At 42.6% G+C, this 20,633-nt stretch overlaps 1 protein-coding gene across 14 annotated transcripts in view; it reads left to right on the forward strand.

Moving 5' to 3' along the window:
- TSNARE1 (t-SNARE domain containing 1) overlaps positions 1–20,633 on the forward strand; it is a 533,649-nt gene that overhangs the window by 175,727 nt on the left and 337,289 nt on the right. For all 14 annotated transcript variants that reach the window (XM_074898355.1, XM_074898350.1, XM_074898344.1 and 11 more), the window contains 2 exons: positions 4,213–4,290; positions 12,179–12,248. In XM_074898355.1, coding sequence (XP_074754456.1) covers positions 4,213–4,290; positions 12,179–12,248 — 148 coding nt within the window. The remainder of the gene's footprint in view (positions 1–4,212; positions 4,291–12,178; positions 12,249–20,633) is intronic.

Raw genomic sequence — 20,633 nt, forward strand, 5'->3', positions numbered from 1 at the left:
AGAAGTGGCAGAGATAACGTGATGAACTGACCCCAACCACCATTGCCCATCCCGCTGCACTGTTGGGGGGAGGATGTAGAGAAATCGGAAGTGAAGCTGAGCCCAGGAAGAAGGGAGGGGTAGGCAGAACGTATTTTAAGATTTTCTTTTATTTCTTGTTGCCCTACTCTTACTTTCAATTGTCAATAAATTAAACTAATTTCCCCCAGTCAAGTCTTTTGCCCATTACAGTAGTTGCTGATCAGTCTCCCTGTCCTTATCTCAACCCATGAGCCATTTTGTTATATTTTCTCTCCCCTGTCCAGCTGTGGAGGGGAGTGACAGAGCCGCTTTGGTGGGCACCTGGCCTCCAGCCAAGGTTAACCCACCACACTCAAGCTGCATAGTTCCTTAAGATCAGATTCCCAGCTGAGGTCTGCCATTGCCGTGGGCCAGAGCACCTGTGAACACATTTTGCTTTGGTAGGGCATGTACTTAAAAGCTCATCCTTTCCATTTGTTGCACCTACCTGGGTGTCTGTGTAGCTTTTGAGGCAAAAGAAAGGAGAATTAAGTAGGAAAATATCAGGAATTCCAGTGTTAGCTGGTGCTGCTTTAGCAATTACAATAAATATAACGGGTCATCACTATTTACTAGGTGGGGAGGAAGTTGAGCTGTTAGCAGAGGAATCTGGGTTGTCCTGTCTCCTGTCAAGGGGATTCTGCTGGAAAGCAAATGGGGAAAAGAAATGAAAACTGTAAAAAAATGCGTTTGGAAATGTCCAGTTAAGGAAGTGGAGGAGAAACAATTTGCACATAGTATTCTGTACCATACTCACTCCAAACCCTTCACAACTTTCAGGACTCACAGTTTAAGTAAAAGTCATCTTTTTTCCCAGATGTGGCCCTGAATCCTATTAGCATCAGGGCTTGCAAAGTATTTACTGGATATCGGCAACCTCATATTCCTTCTTGGGGAATCATAATATTTTAGTACTCGCTTTATGTAGTTGAAGACGTTTAATTTTTTATTAGACACAAATGTACTTCACATTCACTTTCTTTTGCAGTCTTGGTATGTCTTCACTTAGCTTGGCAGTACAGATGCGTTTTTGCTTTGCTTTCTGCTGCTGTTTTTAAATTGCTTTGCTTGTCTGCTTGAACTGCTGAATCTTCCATGAATAGTTACAACATCTCTGCTTGATGTGGGGAAGCTTGAAACTGGAGCAGTTAAAAAAAAAAATAATAAATAAAATCCTTGTTACTATTTTCTTTTCTTTTCTAAAACAAAACCAAAGTAAACCCAGAACTGGCAGCATGCTGTAAGATGAAATAAAAGTCCAGGGGCAGTAAACTGCAAGCCAGATACAATGCAGTTTTCTCAGAAAAACTCTTTTCCAAGCGTTGCATTTTCAAAATAATTGTTTGGAAATTCTGGCCAAAGGTTGCATCTGCATTTGTTTTTTCATTTAACTGGCATTTGTTTGAGGTGTGGGGTTGTCATGGTGCTCTCTGTTTGATATTTATGGATTGAGATTTCAAGCCTTCGAGGGGCTTCAAGAGGGAGTTTATCATCTCACTTGCATTTGACTGAATGAAAATGCTGAAGCTTAAAACGTGAAGTATTTTCATGTCTTCAGAATATGATCCTCACACGGTGTCCTGTCGTGTTTTTCCTCTTCTATTAGGGAAACGTGGTACAGGGTGAGCAAATTGGCCTCCCCAGGGCCGCCCAGGGGAGGTTGGATAAATCCCACTTTCCCAAATTACTGCTTGAATTTCTGGGTGGTCTTTAACCTTATGGTCCAACTCTGGACACGCAGTGTTGCTCGGTGTTTCCCGTGGTGTTGTGGGGACTCCAAAATGCAGGTGCACATAGTCCACACAGTGAAATCTGTGCTCCTCCTGCCTTTTGCAACAGTTGGGATATTTTGTCTTTGATATTTGGGTTGGTTCTGGCGTTTTAAATGATTCCCCAGAGGTACCTGCTGGAGGCTATGAATCTCCAGGAGTGTCCCCGTGTGGGAACACATTGAAGTCTGCAGTCTGTATTATTTGAGGGGTTTAATGCGAATACTGCTTGTAGCTGGGTGCTTATAACTGAAGACTTGAAGGAATTTCCAACCCTGGTTTCATTTCATCATGGTTCACCTGAGGCTTCATTCAGCAAAGTACATAAGTGCGAATGGACTCAGGATCAATGGGCTAGGCTAAAAATCTATTGAGGCAAATTCAATTTTTTCACAAAATGTGTGGACCAGTCCTCTTGGCATGTGCAGTTAGAAATTTAGCCAAGCTGAAGCCGTGTCTTGGACACACGTCCTCCCATATTGCTAACCCAGAGCGTGTTAGCATGCTGAAAATCTGGGAAAAATGTCCCCAAACCAGGGTCAGCAATGTTTGTAAAGATCTAAAAATCTTATCCTGGGCTGCTCTTTTGTCAGTGATTTAATGAAAGCTGGATCTTGTTAGTAACAAGTGATATTCCTGGGGGACGGTTAAGCCCAAGCTAATTTCTTGTGTTATATAGCCTCATATATAAAGCAAAGGAAAGAAGTGTCTGGGACAGCTGATTGAGGAGGAACTGCAGGAAAAGAAGAGCGGGAAAATCTCTAGCAATGAGCCCCTGTGCATTTGGATTAAACACCATTTAATGCTTCGGATTTGTGTCAACCTGACAGATTGATCCAGGACTTTATTTACGGCTAGTACAGGGCTGAATCTTCTCACGCGAGTGCTGCTGTGGGTGAGATGTGTGAGAAGCAGTGGAAAATCCCTTGATTGCACAGTTTGGATGTGGAGCTTGTCCTCAAGCACTGAGGGATGTATCCTCAGGACTAACCTGAGCAGTGTATCAAGTGGGCGACTTGTTTTGCTCAATATTCATGGTTTTCACCTTGCTCCACTGCTGACTTTCCGCTCTTCCAAGTGAAGGTTGGGTGCATGACGTTTTAACAGCTTAGGAAAATCTGATTAAGGGATGCAGAATATGTTGTAGTTACAGTCTGCTGACTTGAAAATCTGAATTGTAGCTCCTGTTCGAGTTTCTGTAATGCTTTGGCTCAGGGGAGAGGCTTGCTGTTAGCAGTGGCTGTTTGAATGTGTTGTAGTGTGTTGGGTGGACAAGCCTTGTGCTTTTGGACTTGACCAAAGTTTCAGGTAGAGCAGTTCCTGGGAAACCTGCAAAAGGTCAGAGGCAGAATAGGGCTAAACCATGGGAAAATCTGCTGGAAATCTGCTGCCATAAAGCTGGTGCCAAAGGCATAGGTGTACATGAGTTTCTCTGGTGACTGTTACCAATCAAAACAGAAAAACCTCTTTAAACTTATTTAAGTGATGTATCCTGTCTCTTTAATATAGTCCAGTCAAACCTCACGTTTGACTCCTTCTCTGGGGATGATGAAGCTGTGGAGGAGCCTGGGATAGTTTCAGGAGGCTTAAAGTTGGGAAAAGCTAATAAAAACAAAAGAAAACAACGTACAAACAACCCACCACCAAACTTTAAAACCCCGAACATTCAAATTCTCACTTCAGTGTTCTCCTTCTAGAGCAGATTTGGGCACCTTGGCCGAAGTAGGTCCTTGGGAATGAAGCTGAGAGAAGTCGTCTGGGCAGCAGCAATAGCAATTCCTGGCACCGACTCATTGACCCTTGCAGTTGGGCTATCAGGAAGAAGTAGGAAGAAGGGGAGGCTCTCTTGGGGCTGGAAGGTGAATGTGCAGAGGACCCATCCGGACTCCCATCTCCTTCCTACCCCAAAGGCTTTGAGCCCACAGAGCAGTTGCACTTTGCTCACTGCTTCTTCCCCTTTTCTGAAGGCAGGACCTGATTGCATGTCTTCCTACTCTGGAGAGCGATGGTTAACCATCCATGCTGCTCTGCTTGTGGTTTCTTGTTCATTCGAGGCTCTGATAGTCTTATTTAATAAACGAGCAGAAATAATTTATATTCCAATTGCTAATAATCCTGCAAATGCTATCTCGGTCCACATGGACTGTATCTGCTGTGTTGCAGGAGCATCTTTACTGTCCTGATGGAGTCGGTATTTCCTGCCCAGTGCAAGTTGCTTGATCAGACATTGTGCAAGGCTACACCAGACCACCTACTTGGGCTAAATTTCTGCAGCGAGGAGGAACCTGCATCCCCCTTCAAAGGATCAGCTGGGAGGTGATCCCCTTACAAAGTGCTAAGTGGTCTCCAGTAGTAATTATCTTCTCCCTTTTTGTCTTCACAGCCACCCAGATTGATCCCAGTGAACTACAGGAACTTTTTCAGGAGACTTCAGCCAATGTCTTCCGAATTAACTCCAATGGTGCGTATAATGAAAGGTTTCCTAGTCAATTGTGGGCTGTCCTGCTGATGGCTCGTGTGCGTGTACATGGTGTATGGCAGCTCCTGTTGTCAGGAAGCAAATATTAATGCCATTTTTCTGCTGTTGCATCTCAAGTGCCAGCACATGTCCAATACACACTTCTTTATAAGATGTAAAAATATTCCACCATATGTTCCATTAAACAGGCACAGATATATTCCAGTTCTTGCTGAGACCACATCCTTTGCTATTTTTAATTGTGTCATCTGTTACAATAGGGAGTTAGAGCGCAGAAAGGTGGAACAAGCCAGACTCTTTTTCTAATGTGTTTCAGAACTACTGTGTTCAGAGGCTGTCATATGAGCTTGCAAAACATCTATCTCCCTTACAAAAACACCAACACCAAATCTCTTCTGTTATTCCTCACTCTGTAGATGGAATGGAGATGCTATTGCTGCTGATGCCTCTCCAGACCCTGGAGATGCAGAGCGCTTCCCTCCATTGGAGATATTCTCTGGCTCATCGGTTTTGTTGGGTTGGGCCAGAGGGATGTATTTTGCAGATAGATATAAACTAACGTTGCTGGATAGTAGTTGATGTCATGGTATCCCACTTCTAAAATACACTAGTGTCAGACAAGGATCTAAAATTATCAGGTGCTGATTCTACAGTGGACCTCAAAATTGCTTCTGAATCACCTGGACAGCTTCTCTGTCTGCTCTGTCCTGTGTCTGTGGGGTTTGGGTGACAGAGAGGGCTGGTCTAGGTGTAAACAAAGGATATTAGTGCCTCCTTATTTCTGTAATTATTCTCCCACGTGTCCCAAGGGTAAAGCCCCAGTCCCTGTAGCAAGGAATCCTTGCTAGAAGCAGGATGGGAAGTAAAACTACTAAAACATTGTTGTCTCTTCTTTAGAGGAACTGTGTATGTTCCATATGCCAGGAAAACTCAAGGACCAGTTTATCTATGGCTGCAAGGGATTGGTAGGTTGGACTGTATTCTCATCACCTTTTGTTCAGGACCTCCTGCAGCATGGATATAGCTCACCCCAAGCACTGTGACCCTCACTGCTGCTCTCCATTAGCCCAGAAGGTGAAGGCCTGAAAGCAGTGTAGGCTCTGTGAAGTTATTCAAGTGCCCAACTTGCTGTAAAATCAGAAGGAAGATAATTACTCACACTTTCCTTTGTGCCTTGAGGTGGAATGACCTTATGCAGCAGGACATGATGGGTGCTGGCTGGCTCTAAAGCTATTTTGAAGAAAAGACCTGGGGGTACTGATCAACTGCAAGTTGAACATGAATTAACAGAAATCTTACTCTTGTCTGTAATTAGCCAATGGGAGACTGTAGAGTAGGTGGAACCATAACCTCTCATATGTGCATGGTAGAAGGGCAAGAGGTAAAGGGCATCTGAACCATAGGACATTCCAACTCAATATGAGGCAAAAGGTTCTGACCATCGGGGTGAATAACCAGTGCAACAGGAGTCCAGAGAGGCTGTGAGATCTCTGTCCTTCAAGATATTCAGAGCTGGACAAGACCCTGAACAACTTTCACTTAAGTGGACCTCCTCTGAGCAGAATGATGGACCAAACACCTCCAGAGATCCCTTCCAACCTGCATTAGTCGACGAATCTTCAGTAGATTGTCAGAATCTCAATTGCTGTGCATGAAAGATGACTCTGAATGGGAAATGCATCCTTCACGTTTCTTTATTTTTGGTTATTTTTCAGAGAACTAACCAACAGATGCATTATACACACGGTTACTTAAAACAATTGTTATTCATTATTTTTTTTTTTTAACAAACTGCTTGGATACCACAAGTTCGACAGCTTTCTTCACAGAGCAGAATCTGAGAAATTCAGCCACTGAAACTCACCTTTGAGGTGCTAGTGATATTAGTCCACTGGAATACTGGAAAGCAGTGGTGGGAAATTCAGTAGAAGATGGAGAAATTCTTAGAATCAGAGAATGGTTGAAGTTGGAAAGACCCTCTGGAGGTCATCTTGTCCAGCCCCTTTGGTCATGCAGAACCATGTCCAGATAGTGTTTGAATGTCTCTAAGGATGGAGACTCCACAAACTCCCTGGGCAACCCGTGCCAGTGCTCAGTCACCCTCACAGCAAAAAAGTGATTCCTGATGTTCAGAGGGAATTTCCTGCGTTCCGGTTTGTGCCCATTGCCTCTGGTGCTGGCACTGGGCACCACTGAAAAGGAGCCTGGCTCCATCCTCTTTGGTCCCTCCCTTCAGGTATTTATAGACATTGATGACACCCCCCTGAGCCTTCTCTTCTCCAGGGAACAGCCCCAGCTCTCTCAGTCTTTCCTCACAGGGGAGATGCTCCAGGCCCTTCATCATCTTTGTGTCCCTTTGCTGGACTCTCTCCAGTATGTCCATGTCTTTCTTGTGCTTGGGAGCCCAGAACTGGACCCATCACTCCCGGTGTGGCCTCACCAGTGCTGAGTAGAGAGGAAGGATCACCTCCCCGGACCTGCTGGCAATACTTTGCCTAATGCAGCCCAGGGTACCATTCACCTTCTTAGCGATAAGGGCGCATTGCTGCCTCATGTTCATCTTGGTGTCCACCAGGACCCTCAGGCCCTTTTCCATGAGAAAATTCCAATGCTGTGACCTGGGCTTGGGGACACCATGGCAGCTTGAACCTCCCAGCTGGGATCACTGGTCCTTGGCTTGCAGATGGGTGTATGACCAGATTAAAACACAGAGAAATACTTGTATCAGCATCAGTCTTGGTTGCTCCAGCACTAGTAGTTTAATGTTGACAATGGTAGAGATGAATGGTAGCACTTCTGCTACCAAACCAAGGGCTCAGTGTGAAGTTTCTCAACCTGCTCGCAAATCTGTGTGTGCTATTAATACCCAAACTAACCAGGTTAGGTCTGACTTGATATGCCTCTGTGCTGTAATCACAACTCCTGCTGTAGTGGAGTTTATCTTGAGAAACTCTAAAGACGAATGGCACATCTTTTTTGAAAAGCCACAATCCAATTTCTATTTTTATTCTTTGTCAGAATTTCATTAATCCATTTAATTAGGTTTTGAGCAATTTCTGGGGGTCTTTTTTTTCCTCCTCTTGAGATGCTGTAGAGTGTGTGAGGATGTGCCCTCTGTTGAGTTGCCATTATTGAGTGCTCTGTGAAGCAGGTGCTGACAGTGCCTGTTCTTAAAACTATTTTCCAAATCCGGACAGGACACAGAGAAGAGCTATGACAACTGCTGGAAGTCTGCAAATCAGACTTTAAAATGCATGCTATCCAAGCTTCTGCTTGAGACATCTTAGAGGACTTGATCATGGTTTATAAGTATCTCTCTGGGAAGAAAGACATCAAATAGATAGCATAGAGCTCATTAACATTTTTGCACATATCAAGATCAGGAGATAGGAGTCAAAACTAGACAAATTCAATCTTTCTGTATGAGGATAACAAGCCATTAGAACTGCTTATTGAGGGGGTGTGATGGATTTGGCATTGCTTTGAACCTTTAAATCAAGATTCCAATGTCTATAAGATATACTTTAGTCCAGCTACAGACTACGGTCTTCATGTAGGAGTGATGGGACAAACTTTTATGGTAGGAAATCAGATTGGATAATCAGAATTGCTCTCTCTGGCCTTTAAAATCTATGAATTTATAATGTTTTTTAAAGTGCTTTAAGGTTGAAGAAAAGCCAATAAGATACTCTACTGTTGTCGCTCTGTTCGCCACCCATATTATTTTTTTGTCTGCTAAAGCTGGTTTTGTTCCATTAGTGTGTGGCTTCTTCAAAGCCTTTTCCCCAAAAGTTAGTGCACCTTTTCAGGAGAGGGATGCTGAGTGTACTACTAAGGTTTTACAGAGCTAATCCACATTAGGCAAAGAACGTTGCAGGGCTATAAAAATAGGAAAGGATGCCCGTCATCCTTTCCACCCTGTACAGCATAGGACCTCTTCAGGAAACCCAGCATGCTCCATCTCAGAGCATGTAGCAAAAGGCCGTGCAGTTCTTAGTGCACCACTACGAAGGCAGCTGAGCAACGACTGAGCGGTTCCACTGGAGATACTCACCAGGCGATGCTTGTACTCCCCTTGCACTGGGCGTGGTGTGTTGAAGAATCTACAGGATTGCATAAATCCAATCACAGCTTCTCTTTTCCTCCTTTTCCTGCCTTACCCCAGCCTCTTTGGGGTTTTTCAGCTTCCCTGTTATGTTTGGAGACCAAACCATGCACCTGAAATTCTCCTCTCCCTCTTGGGATGTTAAAGGTGTCACGAGCTCCCCATGCTATTCTTCTCTTGTTTAGATCCCTAAATGCCAGGTTGTGGGCAGTCTCAGCTATATTTATTTTTTTTTTTCTGTCTTTGGGGAGTGACTATTTTTAACGAAACAAGAAGTCAACTTTGTACTGGGATTTTAAAGCACTGTTGATTTTTATTGAGTTACGCTAAAGAAGTAATAAACACTGCATTCTTTGTCTCTCTCTTTGTTCTCCTCATACTTTTTGCAGAACTCTAAGCCTTTAGGGTGATTTAAATTCTTCTTGGGCAGTTCAGGACTTGCCTCCTGACCAAGGGGGAATCTTTACAGCTCTGAGCTGATCTTGGTTGATCTCACATGTAAATGTCTTCTGCTTCCTTTTTCTTCTATGAAAATGGAAATCTTCCTCGTCTGTTGAATAAAAATCTTAGCTGGGACAGCTGATTCTGTTTATGTGCTGCTGGATCACTCCCCTGCCAGGTTGTGAGCTTGCAGACTTCTTCTAATCTCATCTCTTACAGAAGTGTTAAAGGGTAGAGGGAGCTTTTCCCTATTATTTGCATCTGCTTTCTCTCTCTGATTCCTTGGGGTCTCTCCCAGTTGAGCATAGGGAAGGTTGTCTCAGAGTGCTTTGACTTTATGGCATTTTGTTTAGTTGATTTTTCTCTCAGGGGAAAAAAGCAAAACAAAACAAAACCCACACAAAAAGAAGCTCAAATACTGTCTGAATTTATCTTATTGATGGCTTTTTTTTTTTTTCTACTTATCTTTATTAAGGTTTTGCATTTCTTTCATGTATTGCTTTTAGCTGCCTCTCAGTAAACGCCTTATAAATAAAATAAATAACACTTTTAAAAGGAGTTGGTTTGGTACAACTTCTAGAAGGGCTGATCAGTGTGGATACAGTGGAGGAATCAGACCTCTTCTGGCCAGATGCAGAACCTGAGTGCTCTAATGGGTCTGTTCCCTTTCTAATTCCTGTTACTTCCTCATTAATGACTCCCCGTGACACGTTGGTGCCATGCACAGAGCCATTACCTTGATCTGAGAGGCTGAGCAAAGGATTTTTCAGCATCCCCCAGGTATGATAAAGTCTCCATTGCCGTCTCAGGATGGTTTCTTATCCCCCATTGATTTTAAGGATTGCAACAGCATAGACAACTGGTGCCAAACTCTCAGTTTATGTAAATCAGTGCAGCTCCAACAGCAGTGATCTCTTCTGAATGTGCCTCACCCTGGAGAACTAGTGTATGCCTTTCTCAAAATTAAGTGTACAAGGCTTTTAAAGTAAGATACCTTCTTTAACACTGTTTTAACACTGGCTTCACAGCATCTCTCCAGCACAGCTTAACGTGTTGCTCCTTGGGTAGCGTTACTGCTCGCCTGGTCAGAACTGGTAAAGTGAGAGGGATTTTCCACATCCAGCACAGGAACTACACAGATTTTGATAAAGCAATTCTTGGTCAAATCAAGTTAGATTTATCTCAAAAATAGCTCAGTATCCCCAAGATCCAGGAGACTCAAGTTAGAGCCTCAGTCGTGCTGTTTCCCAGGTAAGAGCCACATCAAATGCCAACCTTTGGCTGTTCCAAAATTACTTACCTTGTCCTTTCGGGATAACTGACCTTTATGTAAGTTATTATAAATAATATATATAAATATTATGCTGGAATTAGAGTATTAGATAAAATATTAGGATAGGGATTTAAACTTGAGTCATTTTCTCACCTGACTGACAAGCGCTTTCCTCTTCCATTCCTGCCTCAGATTATTTTACCACTATGCGTGTTTTCCAAAATATTTAACAAATGTGAAAGCTCTTGGATTTATGGTGTGTGTGTGTGTGAAGTCTTGAATAGTTTTGTGCAGTAGGAAAACTGCTTCCTACTGCCATCTTCTCCAAAGCAGGCAGTAGCAAAGGAAGGTCTGGTTTTGCATAGATCCTCCTCCCTGTCAGATCTCTCCACTCACTGGCAGAGTAGCTTTCACGTTGAATTTTCCTGATTTTTTCAGCTCAGGTTATAAAGGTGACTGGGTGCTGCAGCTGCTCTTTTCCCTTCTGGAGTTACACACGTAACATTAACACATTCTTAGAAATTCGGTGTTCGCACAAATGCTTTCTCTACCTTGACTTGTTGCCCGTTCTCCAAGGACCATGCTCTCCTTCGTTCTGAAGGGTTGATCAGCCCAGAAGTGTTTTTAGATGATGGAATATTTTGTCTTTGAAAGGGACAGTATATAGATTGCATGGGAGATTGATTTGTTACGATTGTGGAGGGAGGAGGAGAGAGAGTTATCATATCTGTGAGATCTCTGCAGGATCAATGCTGTTCTCCTAGAGAAGCAAATGGTTATTAGTGAAAACTTTCGATTTATTCTTTAAAACATAGTGCATCCAGCAAAGGGTAATAATTACTAGCTCAGTTATAGACAATTCCTTGAGGCTTTATCTTACTGAATAGCCAAACTCTACACTAAAATCTGTTACTGAGATCTAGTAAGTGGGGTGCAAATATATGGTGGTATTCAAGCTTGTTTTGAGTACTCTTGTCTGGGCACGTTAGTTACTTTTTATGCTGTTTCATGAATTTTGGTGTCAACCCAGAGAAGCCCAAAAGAAAAGAGGGGTTTTTGTCTGTCAATGGAAAAATAATTAAGTGTCTTATTCAAAGCTACAGGCCAAGTCCAAGTCTGCAGAGTCATTAAAACAAAGGACTCCTTAAATGTCTGTGGGAACAATGGAGCCATGTTTCTAAACTGTTCATTTTTCTTCTCTTAAATACTGAAGTATGACTGATAAAGGGTTAGGAGTTTTTAAAACTGGAAGCATCCTGAGAAAATTCCATGTGTAAATATCAAGAATGTAATTTATTGAGCATATTTCACTGTGGGAGATCCTGAAGTGCTTCGCATACTTGGTACACCGAGTCCAAAAGTGGCGACACACTGTTAATCTGAGAGTGAATTTAAGACAGTGAACATTCAAGGGCGTAAATAGACAACAGTACTCCTAGATTCCTGCTACTTTTTTACACAGACACATACATATTTCTTAAATGTGAAGTCACTGTGTGCTGCAAAACAAACGATGTTTCCAGCTTCCAGATGCTCTAAGGGTATTCTCCTCTCCTGATGGAAAAGTCCAAGAAGCTCATCAGCTCAAACACAGGAAACAATCAGAGCAAAGCACTCCACTTCATCTGAGCCAAAATGCAGAAAAAACTTTTGAGTGTTAAAGTCTTGAACAACAAGATAGAAGATATCAGAATGGACAACAGTTTGGGGCTGGAAGAGTCGGAGATCTGTGCAGGGTCCATGGGATGGAGGTTTTCCTGCTGTTACTAGGAGTCATACCCCATCATGTCGTGGCACATGATACGTGGATTCAACATTTTTGAATCCACAGGACCCAGTTTCTCCATTTTGGGGTAATGGCTATTGCTAGATGTTGTCCCTTTTGTCACATGAGTTACTTGTCCAAACATTACTTCATCGAATACAATGAAGTAATTTTAAAACATAAAATAAAATTAAAAGAGAAATGAATGAATGAAAATGCAATTTATTTTTTTTTTCTCTGAAAAAGTGTACTGCTTCTTTATCTTTTCTTTTTCTGCTGTTGACAGTGACCTCGCTGGAAAGAAGCCTTCGATCACTGGGGACCTCAAATGATACTCAAGACCTGCAGGATGGACTGTGAGTTTGTTTTGAATTGCTGCAGATCTGTCTTTGTTCCAGCCTTTTCATTTTTTTCCTCATCTATCCTCACCCATTCTTCTGTCTTTTTTTTTATAGCTGGATATTTTTTGTCAAGCTTACTTCTTTTTTTTTTCCTTTTCTGTCGGTGATTAATGACGGTAGAACATGTATTGATTGTATAAGGCTTTGCTTGTGCTGGTTTCAGGTGGCAGAGAATGGTAGGTAGATAACAGAAAATGGTAGCCCACAGTGAAAGAGAAAGTTGTGCATGTGTTATTAGTTTTTGTTGTTCGTTGTTTTGTTGTTGTTGTGTTTTTTATTGTTGTTGTTGTTGTGGCTTTTAAATTTATTTTTAATGTGAAGCTTTTTCCTTTTTTTATTTTTTTTTTCCTCCCCGCCCCTCACTTTGCCAAAGGCCACGAACGAAAGAAAGAAGGAGCGAGAAGATATTTTATAGGTGGGGAAGTGTGCTGTGGTGTTGAAACCTGCATCACATGGCACAACACTGAGAGAATGAAACTTCGGTTTTACTTGCAATAGATACAGTTCATTAAACTCTCTCTTCTAGATATGTGTATACACAAACACGCACAGTTAGTTTTCATTGTACACATGCTAATTAGAGAATTAAAATGGCTTTTCCAAATGTAGCACAATTTATTAAAGCTGCTTCCCTTAATGCAGCTTGCATGCAAAAATGAAGTACTTAGGATGTGGCTCTGACTTTGTGTGTATGACTGCAGTTCCTGCTGAGATTGGGCTGTGAACAAAGGGGAGAATTTGTTTTCTATTTCTTTATATCGGTTTTATACACTGTAATTTGCCTGATGGACTTGACTGACGTTCTCAATGCAATATAAACTCTCAGATGGGTTTGCAGTTTCTCCTCTTCTCTCTCTCCAATCCACGGCTTTCGTCAGTGCATCAGAGCTGCCCTAAGTCCACATATCATCTGTTTTGCAAACTTGAGGATTAAAAATAGTGATAGTAATAATAGTCAGAAGATTTGGAACTAAATTTAGGAGACTGGAGAGGATGTAAAAAGTCAGTCTGTGGAGATCGATGTAATCAGGAAAAATGTTTACATGTACAAAATTATTTGTAGCATAACCACCTTAGTAACTGCTGGAGATCCTTAACCCAGGAAAGCCTTTCCCTCATGCAGAACAGCTACTGTGCTTGCACTTCTAAACTATTCTTTTCTTTATTTAAGAACCAATTCCTTGACTCTTCAGAGCACTTTAAAAACATGGCTAGATGATTTTCTTCTTTCCTGAGCAGTTACATAAATAGATGCATAATGCACTAATTGCAATAATTATTTTTGCTCTTGGAATTATCGTTAATTGTCCAGATAGCTAAATGTAGATCATTTTTATTTTAACCGTGCTTCCCTGCCCCTGTCCTCCATCCCAGAGTTCCTGCAGTTGTTTTCTTTCACTCTCCTGGTTCATCCCCTCTCCCTGCGCTCTAGCAGAAGGTCTCTCTTTATTTCTCCCCTTTGGCTCGTTGCATCTCCAGATCAAACAGTTCCAGGGTGCCAAGACAAGGAGGACCAGCAGCTGTCTTCCCCTCTTTTGTCCTGTCCTAACGGTGATGTGTCCTTCGCATTTCCCCCTATTTCATCATCAGATGCATGCAAGCAGCATGGAATACTCTGCAAACATCTCTGCCTGTCTCTCATGAGAGCTGCACCAGCAAAAGCGGTATGCCATGAATCATGAGAGCTGGCAGTGCTGCATATATCTCGATGTTCAGGAACAAGCAGAGGGTCAGCTCTTCAGGTGAGACCTTTGGGGCAGCGTTTTCTGCTTCCTCGGCTGCAAATCACGGCTTAATCTTCCTCCTTCGCCACTTGACCCCTTTCCTTCAAAGTTTGATGCATGTTTCTCCTTGAACATCCTCCAACTTGGAAGATGGTTGGGGAGCAACGAGTGAATGTTTGGTAGGTTTATAGCCTTGGCTATTAGGAAAATGATAGTGTTTGTGGGTATCTATATAGTAGAATTGCCACACTTTCATACTTTCATACTAACTAGGTGTCTATCACTCTACCTAAAATGAGACTTAGGCAGGCAAGGGGGAATAGGGATTCATGGTGAATAGTGGTCCTGCCATAGGACATTTAGTACCGTAGTCGGTACACTGCAAAAGTATTTGCTTAGCTAGCTGTACAATCCTGCTAAAAAAAAGAATAAAAAACCCCAAAGTTCCCTCACTTCTTTTCAAATTCATGCAGACTTTCTGACTCTTATGCGCAGGACTTATAAGGGCATCAGATAAGAGCAGGCTTCTTACTGTCAAATTAGGCTATTCCCTTTTCTGAAATGGTTTCTCTCCCTTTGATAGCTGAGTCATTCAGAATAAAGACTGTATACGTGGCAAGTGAATTTGGGAGAGTTCATCCCAAATGGAGTGTCAGCTCTAGTTAGCGAGACAGATTTGGTCGCTGATGTGTGAGTAGGGTATATATTAGACCCAACAGTGAATAATCTTGGGCAAAGCTTTTCCCAGAGCCAGCACAAATACTTATGTTTATTGGAGCTGGAAGTCCTGGCAACTGAAACATAAATGCCTGTAAGAAGCTCTAGATGGAGTTGGCTGAATACAATTGACCCTGGATTAATTGGGAAGGGAACGGGAGAAAAAAGGAAAAAAGGGGCATGGAGCTGGGGTGAAGAGCTAGGGCCAGCAGGCAATGCTGACAGCTTTCTCCAGTGATGCTTGGCAACAAACAGCTTGTTAAGTGCTGATATGTTGCAGGAAAAATCGACTGATTTTTCTTTTTTTTCTGACCTTTGGTTTAACAATCCAAGCTCCCAAGATATTTGTCTGCCTCCTTAGCCAGAGGGTGTGGGATGAAGGGGTTCTCTGACATTAGGCACAAAAGGTAACTAGCTTTTAATTTTGGCAAATAAAATTAAAAGCCCAGATAAAGCACTGTCTCCAAGAGACAGTGAAAACCAGTCCCTATTCTTGTGAGTGGGTATGTCTAGTTAGTTTCCCAACACCCCCAAAAAAGAGACTGGAAATGAAATCGTCCTTGTAACCTGGGCAATGCTTTCTAGAAAGTATGATACGCTCCCCTGTGTCAGTCTTGCCCACATTTGTTCATTATTGACCCAACACATCAAGGGTGAAGGATGCCTTTGCCCAGCTGAACACAGAGGCTTGGGCTCAGAGGCATCACCTTTTATGATAAATGTTACTGGGAGCATAAAGCTTCCTTGTGTACCACCAGAAGTGTTTTGTTTTTTTAATTCCTGGGAACAAAATTTAACAAAAAAAAAAAAAAAAAAAAAGTGTAAAGCTAGCTAGTTTTTAGGGAAAAAAACAAAAAAAGGTCTTGCATTTTTTCACAAACTGACCCAGTCTGTGAGACTCGGGGTTGTTCAGCATGGAGAAGTATCCAGGGAGACGTTATATCAGACTTCCAGTACCTAAAAGAGGCTACAGGAAAGATGGGGAGGGACTCTTTATCAGAGAGTATAGGGATAGGATGAGGGGCGATGGTTTTAAATTGAAAGAGGATAGACTTAGATTAGGTATTAGAAATTCTTCCCTGTGAGGGGGGTGAGACACTGGCACAGGTTGCCCAGAGAAGCTGTGGCTGCCCCCTCCCTGGAAGGGTTCAAGGCCAGGTTGGACGGGGCTTTGGGCAACCTGGGCTGGTGGAAGGTGGCCCTGCCCATGGAAGGGGGGCTGGAACTGGATGATCTTTCAGGTCCCTTCCAACCCAAACCATTCTGTGATTCAGAGATTCTATGATATCTCCTTGTTGGACATTTAACCCTAGCTCATTGAATGTGCAAGGTCAAGAACAATGTTGCACTGAGTTACAGTCATTGCTCATAACCCTTTTTTTAAGTGACTCTGTGATGTAGCCCATGAGTCTTCACTCTGTGGCATTTTTGGATCCTTTACCAGTCATTAGCAGAAGAATTTACCTATTCAGGGAGGAATTATAAGAAGGATATTTTGGGGGCTTTTAATAGTGATTAGATTCTTTAGTGTGTTCATACTTCAAAATGTGTTGATTTCTCCTGATTTGAGGAAAAGCCCAAATTGTAGCTTTCACCTCCTTTCCCCCATTGCCGTTAATTTTTTTTTTTTTTTTTAAATGTGCATATTATTGAAATAGGCAGGTTTCTTCTGCAACTGAGAGGGCTCTGCTCTATATTTACAGTGAGAAAATAAACCTGCTTTTCTGATTGAATTGGTAGGGCAGTCCTGGTTAAGATGGTGCACGGCAGAGAATTCGTATGGCCATGAGTGTCTGAGTTTCCCATTTGAGCAGTATTAGTGAACATACACGCACGAAGCGCTCACTGACTGCAGAATGCTGATGAAGTGCATGCTTTCTGATGTATAATACTTTAATTATTTTATTAGGGCTGTGCTGCAGAACTGATTAAGGTGCAGGACTGCAAAGGAGTTTCGAAGTATTTTCTAAATGGAAAGCTCAGTTTGAGACCTGAGCTGCTTTGGGGTGAATCAAAGGCATCAGTCCTGGAAGAGGCCAAAAGTGCAGCTTTTGGATTACTCCTCGTAGTGGCCTTTTGGCCGAACGTTTAACCTGGGCATGCAAGTTGTGCCAAAATGCATATATACTTTGCCATATTCTTTGCTGGGATTAGAGGGAACTCCGTCTTGCTCACCTTCCCCATAAAATTTGCCGCATCGCCAGAAGATTTTTTTAGGGGTGAGTAAAATCATTTCAGCAGTTCATTTTGCCATCACACAACCCTGAAATGAAGTGATGCCTATGGTGAAGCACGGCCAATGTGCCCTATGCAGAGTGTCCCATTTGGGGTGGTCCTGGGACAAGAAGCATCCCTATCCAAGCTTAAAGCCTCTATGAACAGCGAGAGTCAACAAAAGAATGTCAGTGAGCTGTTCAGTGCACTCAGGCTCAGTCTGAGCTGGTTTGCTGGATTTGTAGAAGCACTTTTGAAACTCACTGGCATTCAGGACTGTCCCGACCCAATGTCGGGGGAGGTTTCAATACGATCCCAAGAGTGAGATTAAGACACAAACGATGTCAAATGCCGTATGCCCAAAACAGGTTTTTATTATTAAAAAAGTGACGAGGGCTAGCGATAGGACAGAATGGAAGGAAAAGGCAGAAATAAAGCAAGGATGCGGGATGGGGCTGCAAGAACAGTCACCACCATGGATCCAGCGGCATCCCGTTGGTCCTCAGCCTTCAGTTCTTCAGTGGTGGGTGCACACGGGTCTGGCTTCGATGGTGGATGCACCAGGTCTGGCTTCGATGGTGGGTGCACACAGATCAGGCCTCAATGGCAGATGCACACAGAGCAAGATTTTCTGCTGCCTTTTTAAGTTCATCATATCTGCTGATCAGCATATCTGCTCGCCTTTAGGTTTTTTTAACCTCTGGTACAACAGGTTTTGTTGCATCCAGCTTCAAGGTTTGTCTCTTACCAGTTCATTAGCAATGCAGACATGGGCTCTGGCCTACACAATGGAGCCACAAACGGCTCCAGGATGGGGCCAGCTCAGCCCATGTCTGCCCCTTTGAGGCTTATGCAAAGAGTCCGGACAATGCAACCGCCAAGAAGTGGAGAGTGCATCCTTCAGTTCACCCCCGCTGCTCTGGGCAGCATCCCCCAGAGCAATTCACAGGCCGCAGCAGCTTCTCTTGGAGGTTCGCACAGACACAAGCAAGCTTTGAGACAGTCATAGGACGTTTCAGTCTCTCACAAGGACATAATAATACGTCTATGATGGATTGGACCCAGCCATGGCACTTGCTTGACACAGGTTGTTCACATCACCTTCTTCTGGATAAGATGCCTAAAGGTAGGTGTCTACATGAGCTCGGTCTGTGGTGTCTGCCAAGCTTCAGCTCCTCCTGGTGAGGTAGATAACTCTTGAGTCTATTGAGATGCTCCGGGGTGTCTGAGACATGTGTGGGACTGGCAGTTTTGGCACAGGACTTGCTGTTCACTCTCTTCTGAAGTAACAGCAATAGGCGTGGTGGCACACCAGGACATCTCAAGTGACACTAGGTGTCCCCCTGAATCAAAAGAGAATTGCCACTGGTAGTTTACCTTCAGGATGAATGATTAAGACAGCTCATTTTCTTCCCACCTAGCTAATATTACACTCAGAAGCATGGTAACCCTTGGATTTTTTTGTGAGTTGGGGGGTCATTTGTACCTTAGCTAGACTGAAATGGTCTTTGGACAAAGCCAGCTGCTTCTGTGTGTGCTCCAGGGAGGCTGAATGGTTGCTCTGATGGCTAGGAGCCTCACCAACCTGCTGGGGAGTCAGGTGAATCCATGACCCTCAGATTTTCTGAATTGACGTAAAAAATTTAAAGTATTTTTTTCTCAGTTCAATTAATCGTTTATGCATATTGTTTCGGTTTTGTTTTCCTATCATACTCTTATGTTTGATAACTGGGAGGTGTAGATTAAAAAAAACCTCCCCTTTTTTTTAAAAAAAAACCCAAACCCTTCTGTTAAAAAGGTTTTAATTCCTCTGGAATGCAGATTCATTTAGAGCAAAAAGATATTTTAAAGTCGTAATTTACTGAAAGAAGATTTTTTTAAAGTAAATCAGACAGAAGCTTTTAAGTGTCAGCATGTTTAATTAAGGGTAGGATTTAATAATATTTTATGTGGTTTTGTTATACCGCTTGTATAAGCTCAAAAAAAAAAAATAGATTTCCATAAATATTTTGAAATGTCGTTTTGATTCTGTTAATATGTTAAACCCTTCAAAGTAATACCTTCCCTGTTCAACTGAAAGCAGTCGGATTAACTTTATCTATCCTCCATTTATCGCTGCTGGCATCAATTTCTGTCATGAAAAACCCTCTTGGTTTGGCAGTAAAATTGGGTTGCCAGATTGCAACATTTGCATTTAACTGTATAATACACTCGCCGCGTTAATAAGTGTATTTATGTGACAGATCTCACCCTTAAGAATCCCAGTGCTCCAGATGTATGACATCGCTGTGATAAATTACAAAAGCTGGTGATGAACTGCAGAACTCTCCGACGATGATAAATTCATCTGCTTTTGACCACCTTCCCTTTCTAGAGAGGTCCTTGGAGTATCCCCTCACACGCCTGAGCAATTTCTAATGGTCACTACAAATCAATCTGTCAAAGAAGTTTTCCTTTTTAATGTTTTCCTCCCAAATTGCCCTTGTCAGAGGTCTGAGGTGGCCAGAAACCGTGGCCAAAGCAATAGTATCTTCCCACATCAAGATAACCTTTGGAGGTAGGCTGTGAATTTTAAGCCACGAAGTGATGGAGCAATGATTTGTGGCAAATGATGGATGCTTCAGGAGATGCAAGCATGGGGACAAGGAAAGATGGCATCTGGGGGATAACCAACTATCTCCTCTTGAAGGTCTCTTACTGCCTCGGGTTCTTAGGTCATCTTTTCATGCTTTCATGTGTCGGCTCACGGTTTCTGATCTCTCCTTGATGTTATGGTGAGTCAAAGAAACAAGACCACGGGAGCCCACTCACTGCTGGTGTCTCTGCAGGTGAAAAGTGGGTTGTGTGGGAGCCCCAGCCTTCCCACATATCCTCGTTCCCATCTCCAGTTTGCAGATTTGCCCATCAGCTTTAGGTCCAGCTGGTTAAACACCGTGGAGGTGTTTAGGAACACGAGAGGTTGGTTACCACAGCATGAGCACAGGTCCTTGCACATTCACTCCAAGGAAACAGGGTCCACAGTAACATCCCACGGTCTTTATGCCATTCAGAGCGCAGATCTGGGAAAACAGAGAGATTACTGTTGTCTTCTGTCAGTGACTAGATATTGTAAAAATAAGCCTTCTCCTCACCCCTTGCACCCCTTTTGATTTGGTGCCTCAGGTGAAAAGGGTAAGGTCCCATTCTGGAAGCGAACTACATCCTCCAGGGAGCACTCGGTTTGTAGCAAGAAAATTTTACACTACCAGAAGTGTAGCTGGATATTTCTATGTGCAAAAATACTGTCGTTCCTGGTCTTTTTTCATAACTTTATTCTAAGATGTTTATCTGGGAAACGCTGAACTCACACTGATGTTATTTTATTTTTTTGTTTTATGGGTGAAAGCAGGAGAAATAAATAAATAGAATAAACTACTCTCTCCCTTTTTATCTCTGGACCACCATGATAACAGCAATACTTTTGCTAATTTTTCAGAAACATTTCTAAGCTTAATCATTCAAAAATATGCACATCTCCCTTCTTATTATTGCCCAAAATACTAGCTTTTTAATATTAGGTTTACCTCTTTTGACATTCTCATGTGTTAGAAATGAAATACGGTATTTGACTAGTTTAAAGATTGGCATTTGGAGTCAACAGAGCAAAATTCATTCTCCCTCACCTCAAAAACCCAACCAACTTCAA

Source organism: Athene noctua, chromosome 2 (genome assembly GCF_965140245.1).
Source record: "Athene noctua chromosome 2, bAthNoc1.hap1.1, whole genome shotgun sequence".
Classification (NCBI taxonomy): domain Eukaryota; kingdom Metazoa; phylum Chordata; class Aves; order Strigiformes; family Strigidae; genus Athene; species Athene noctua.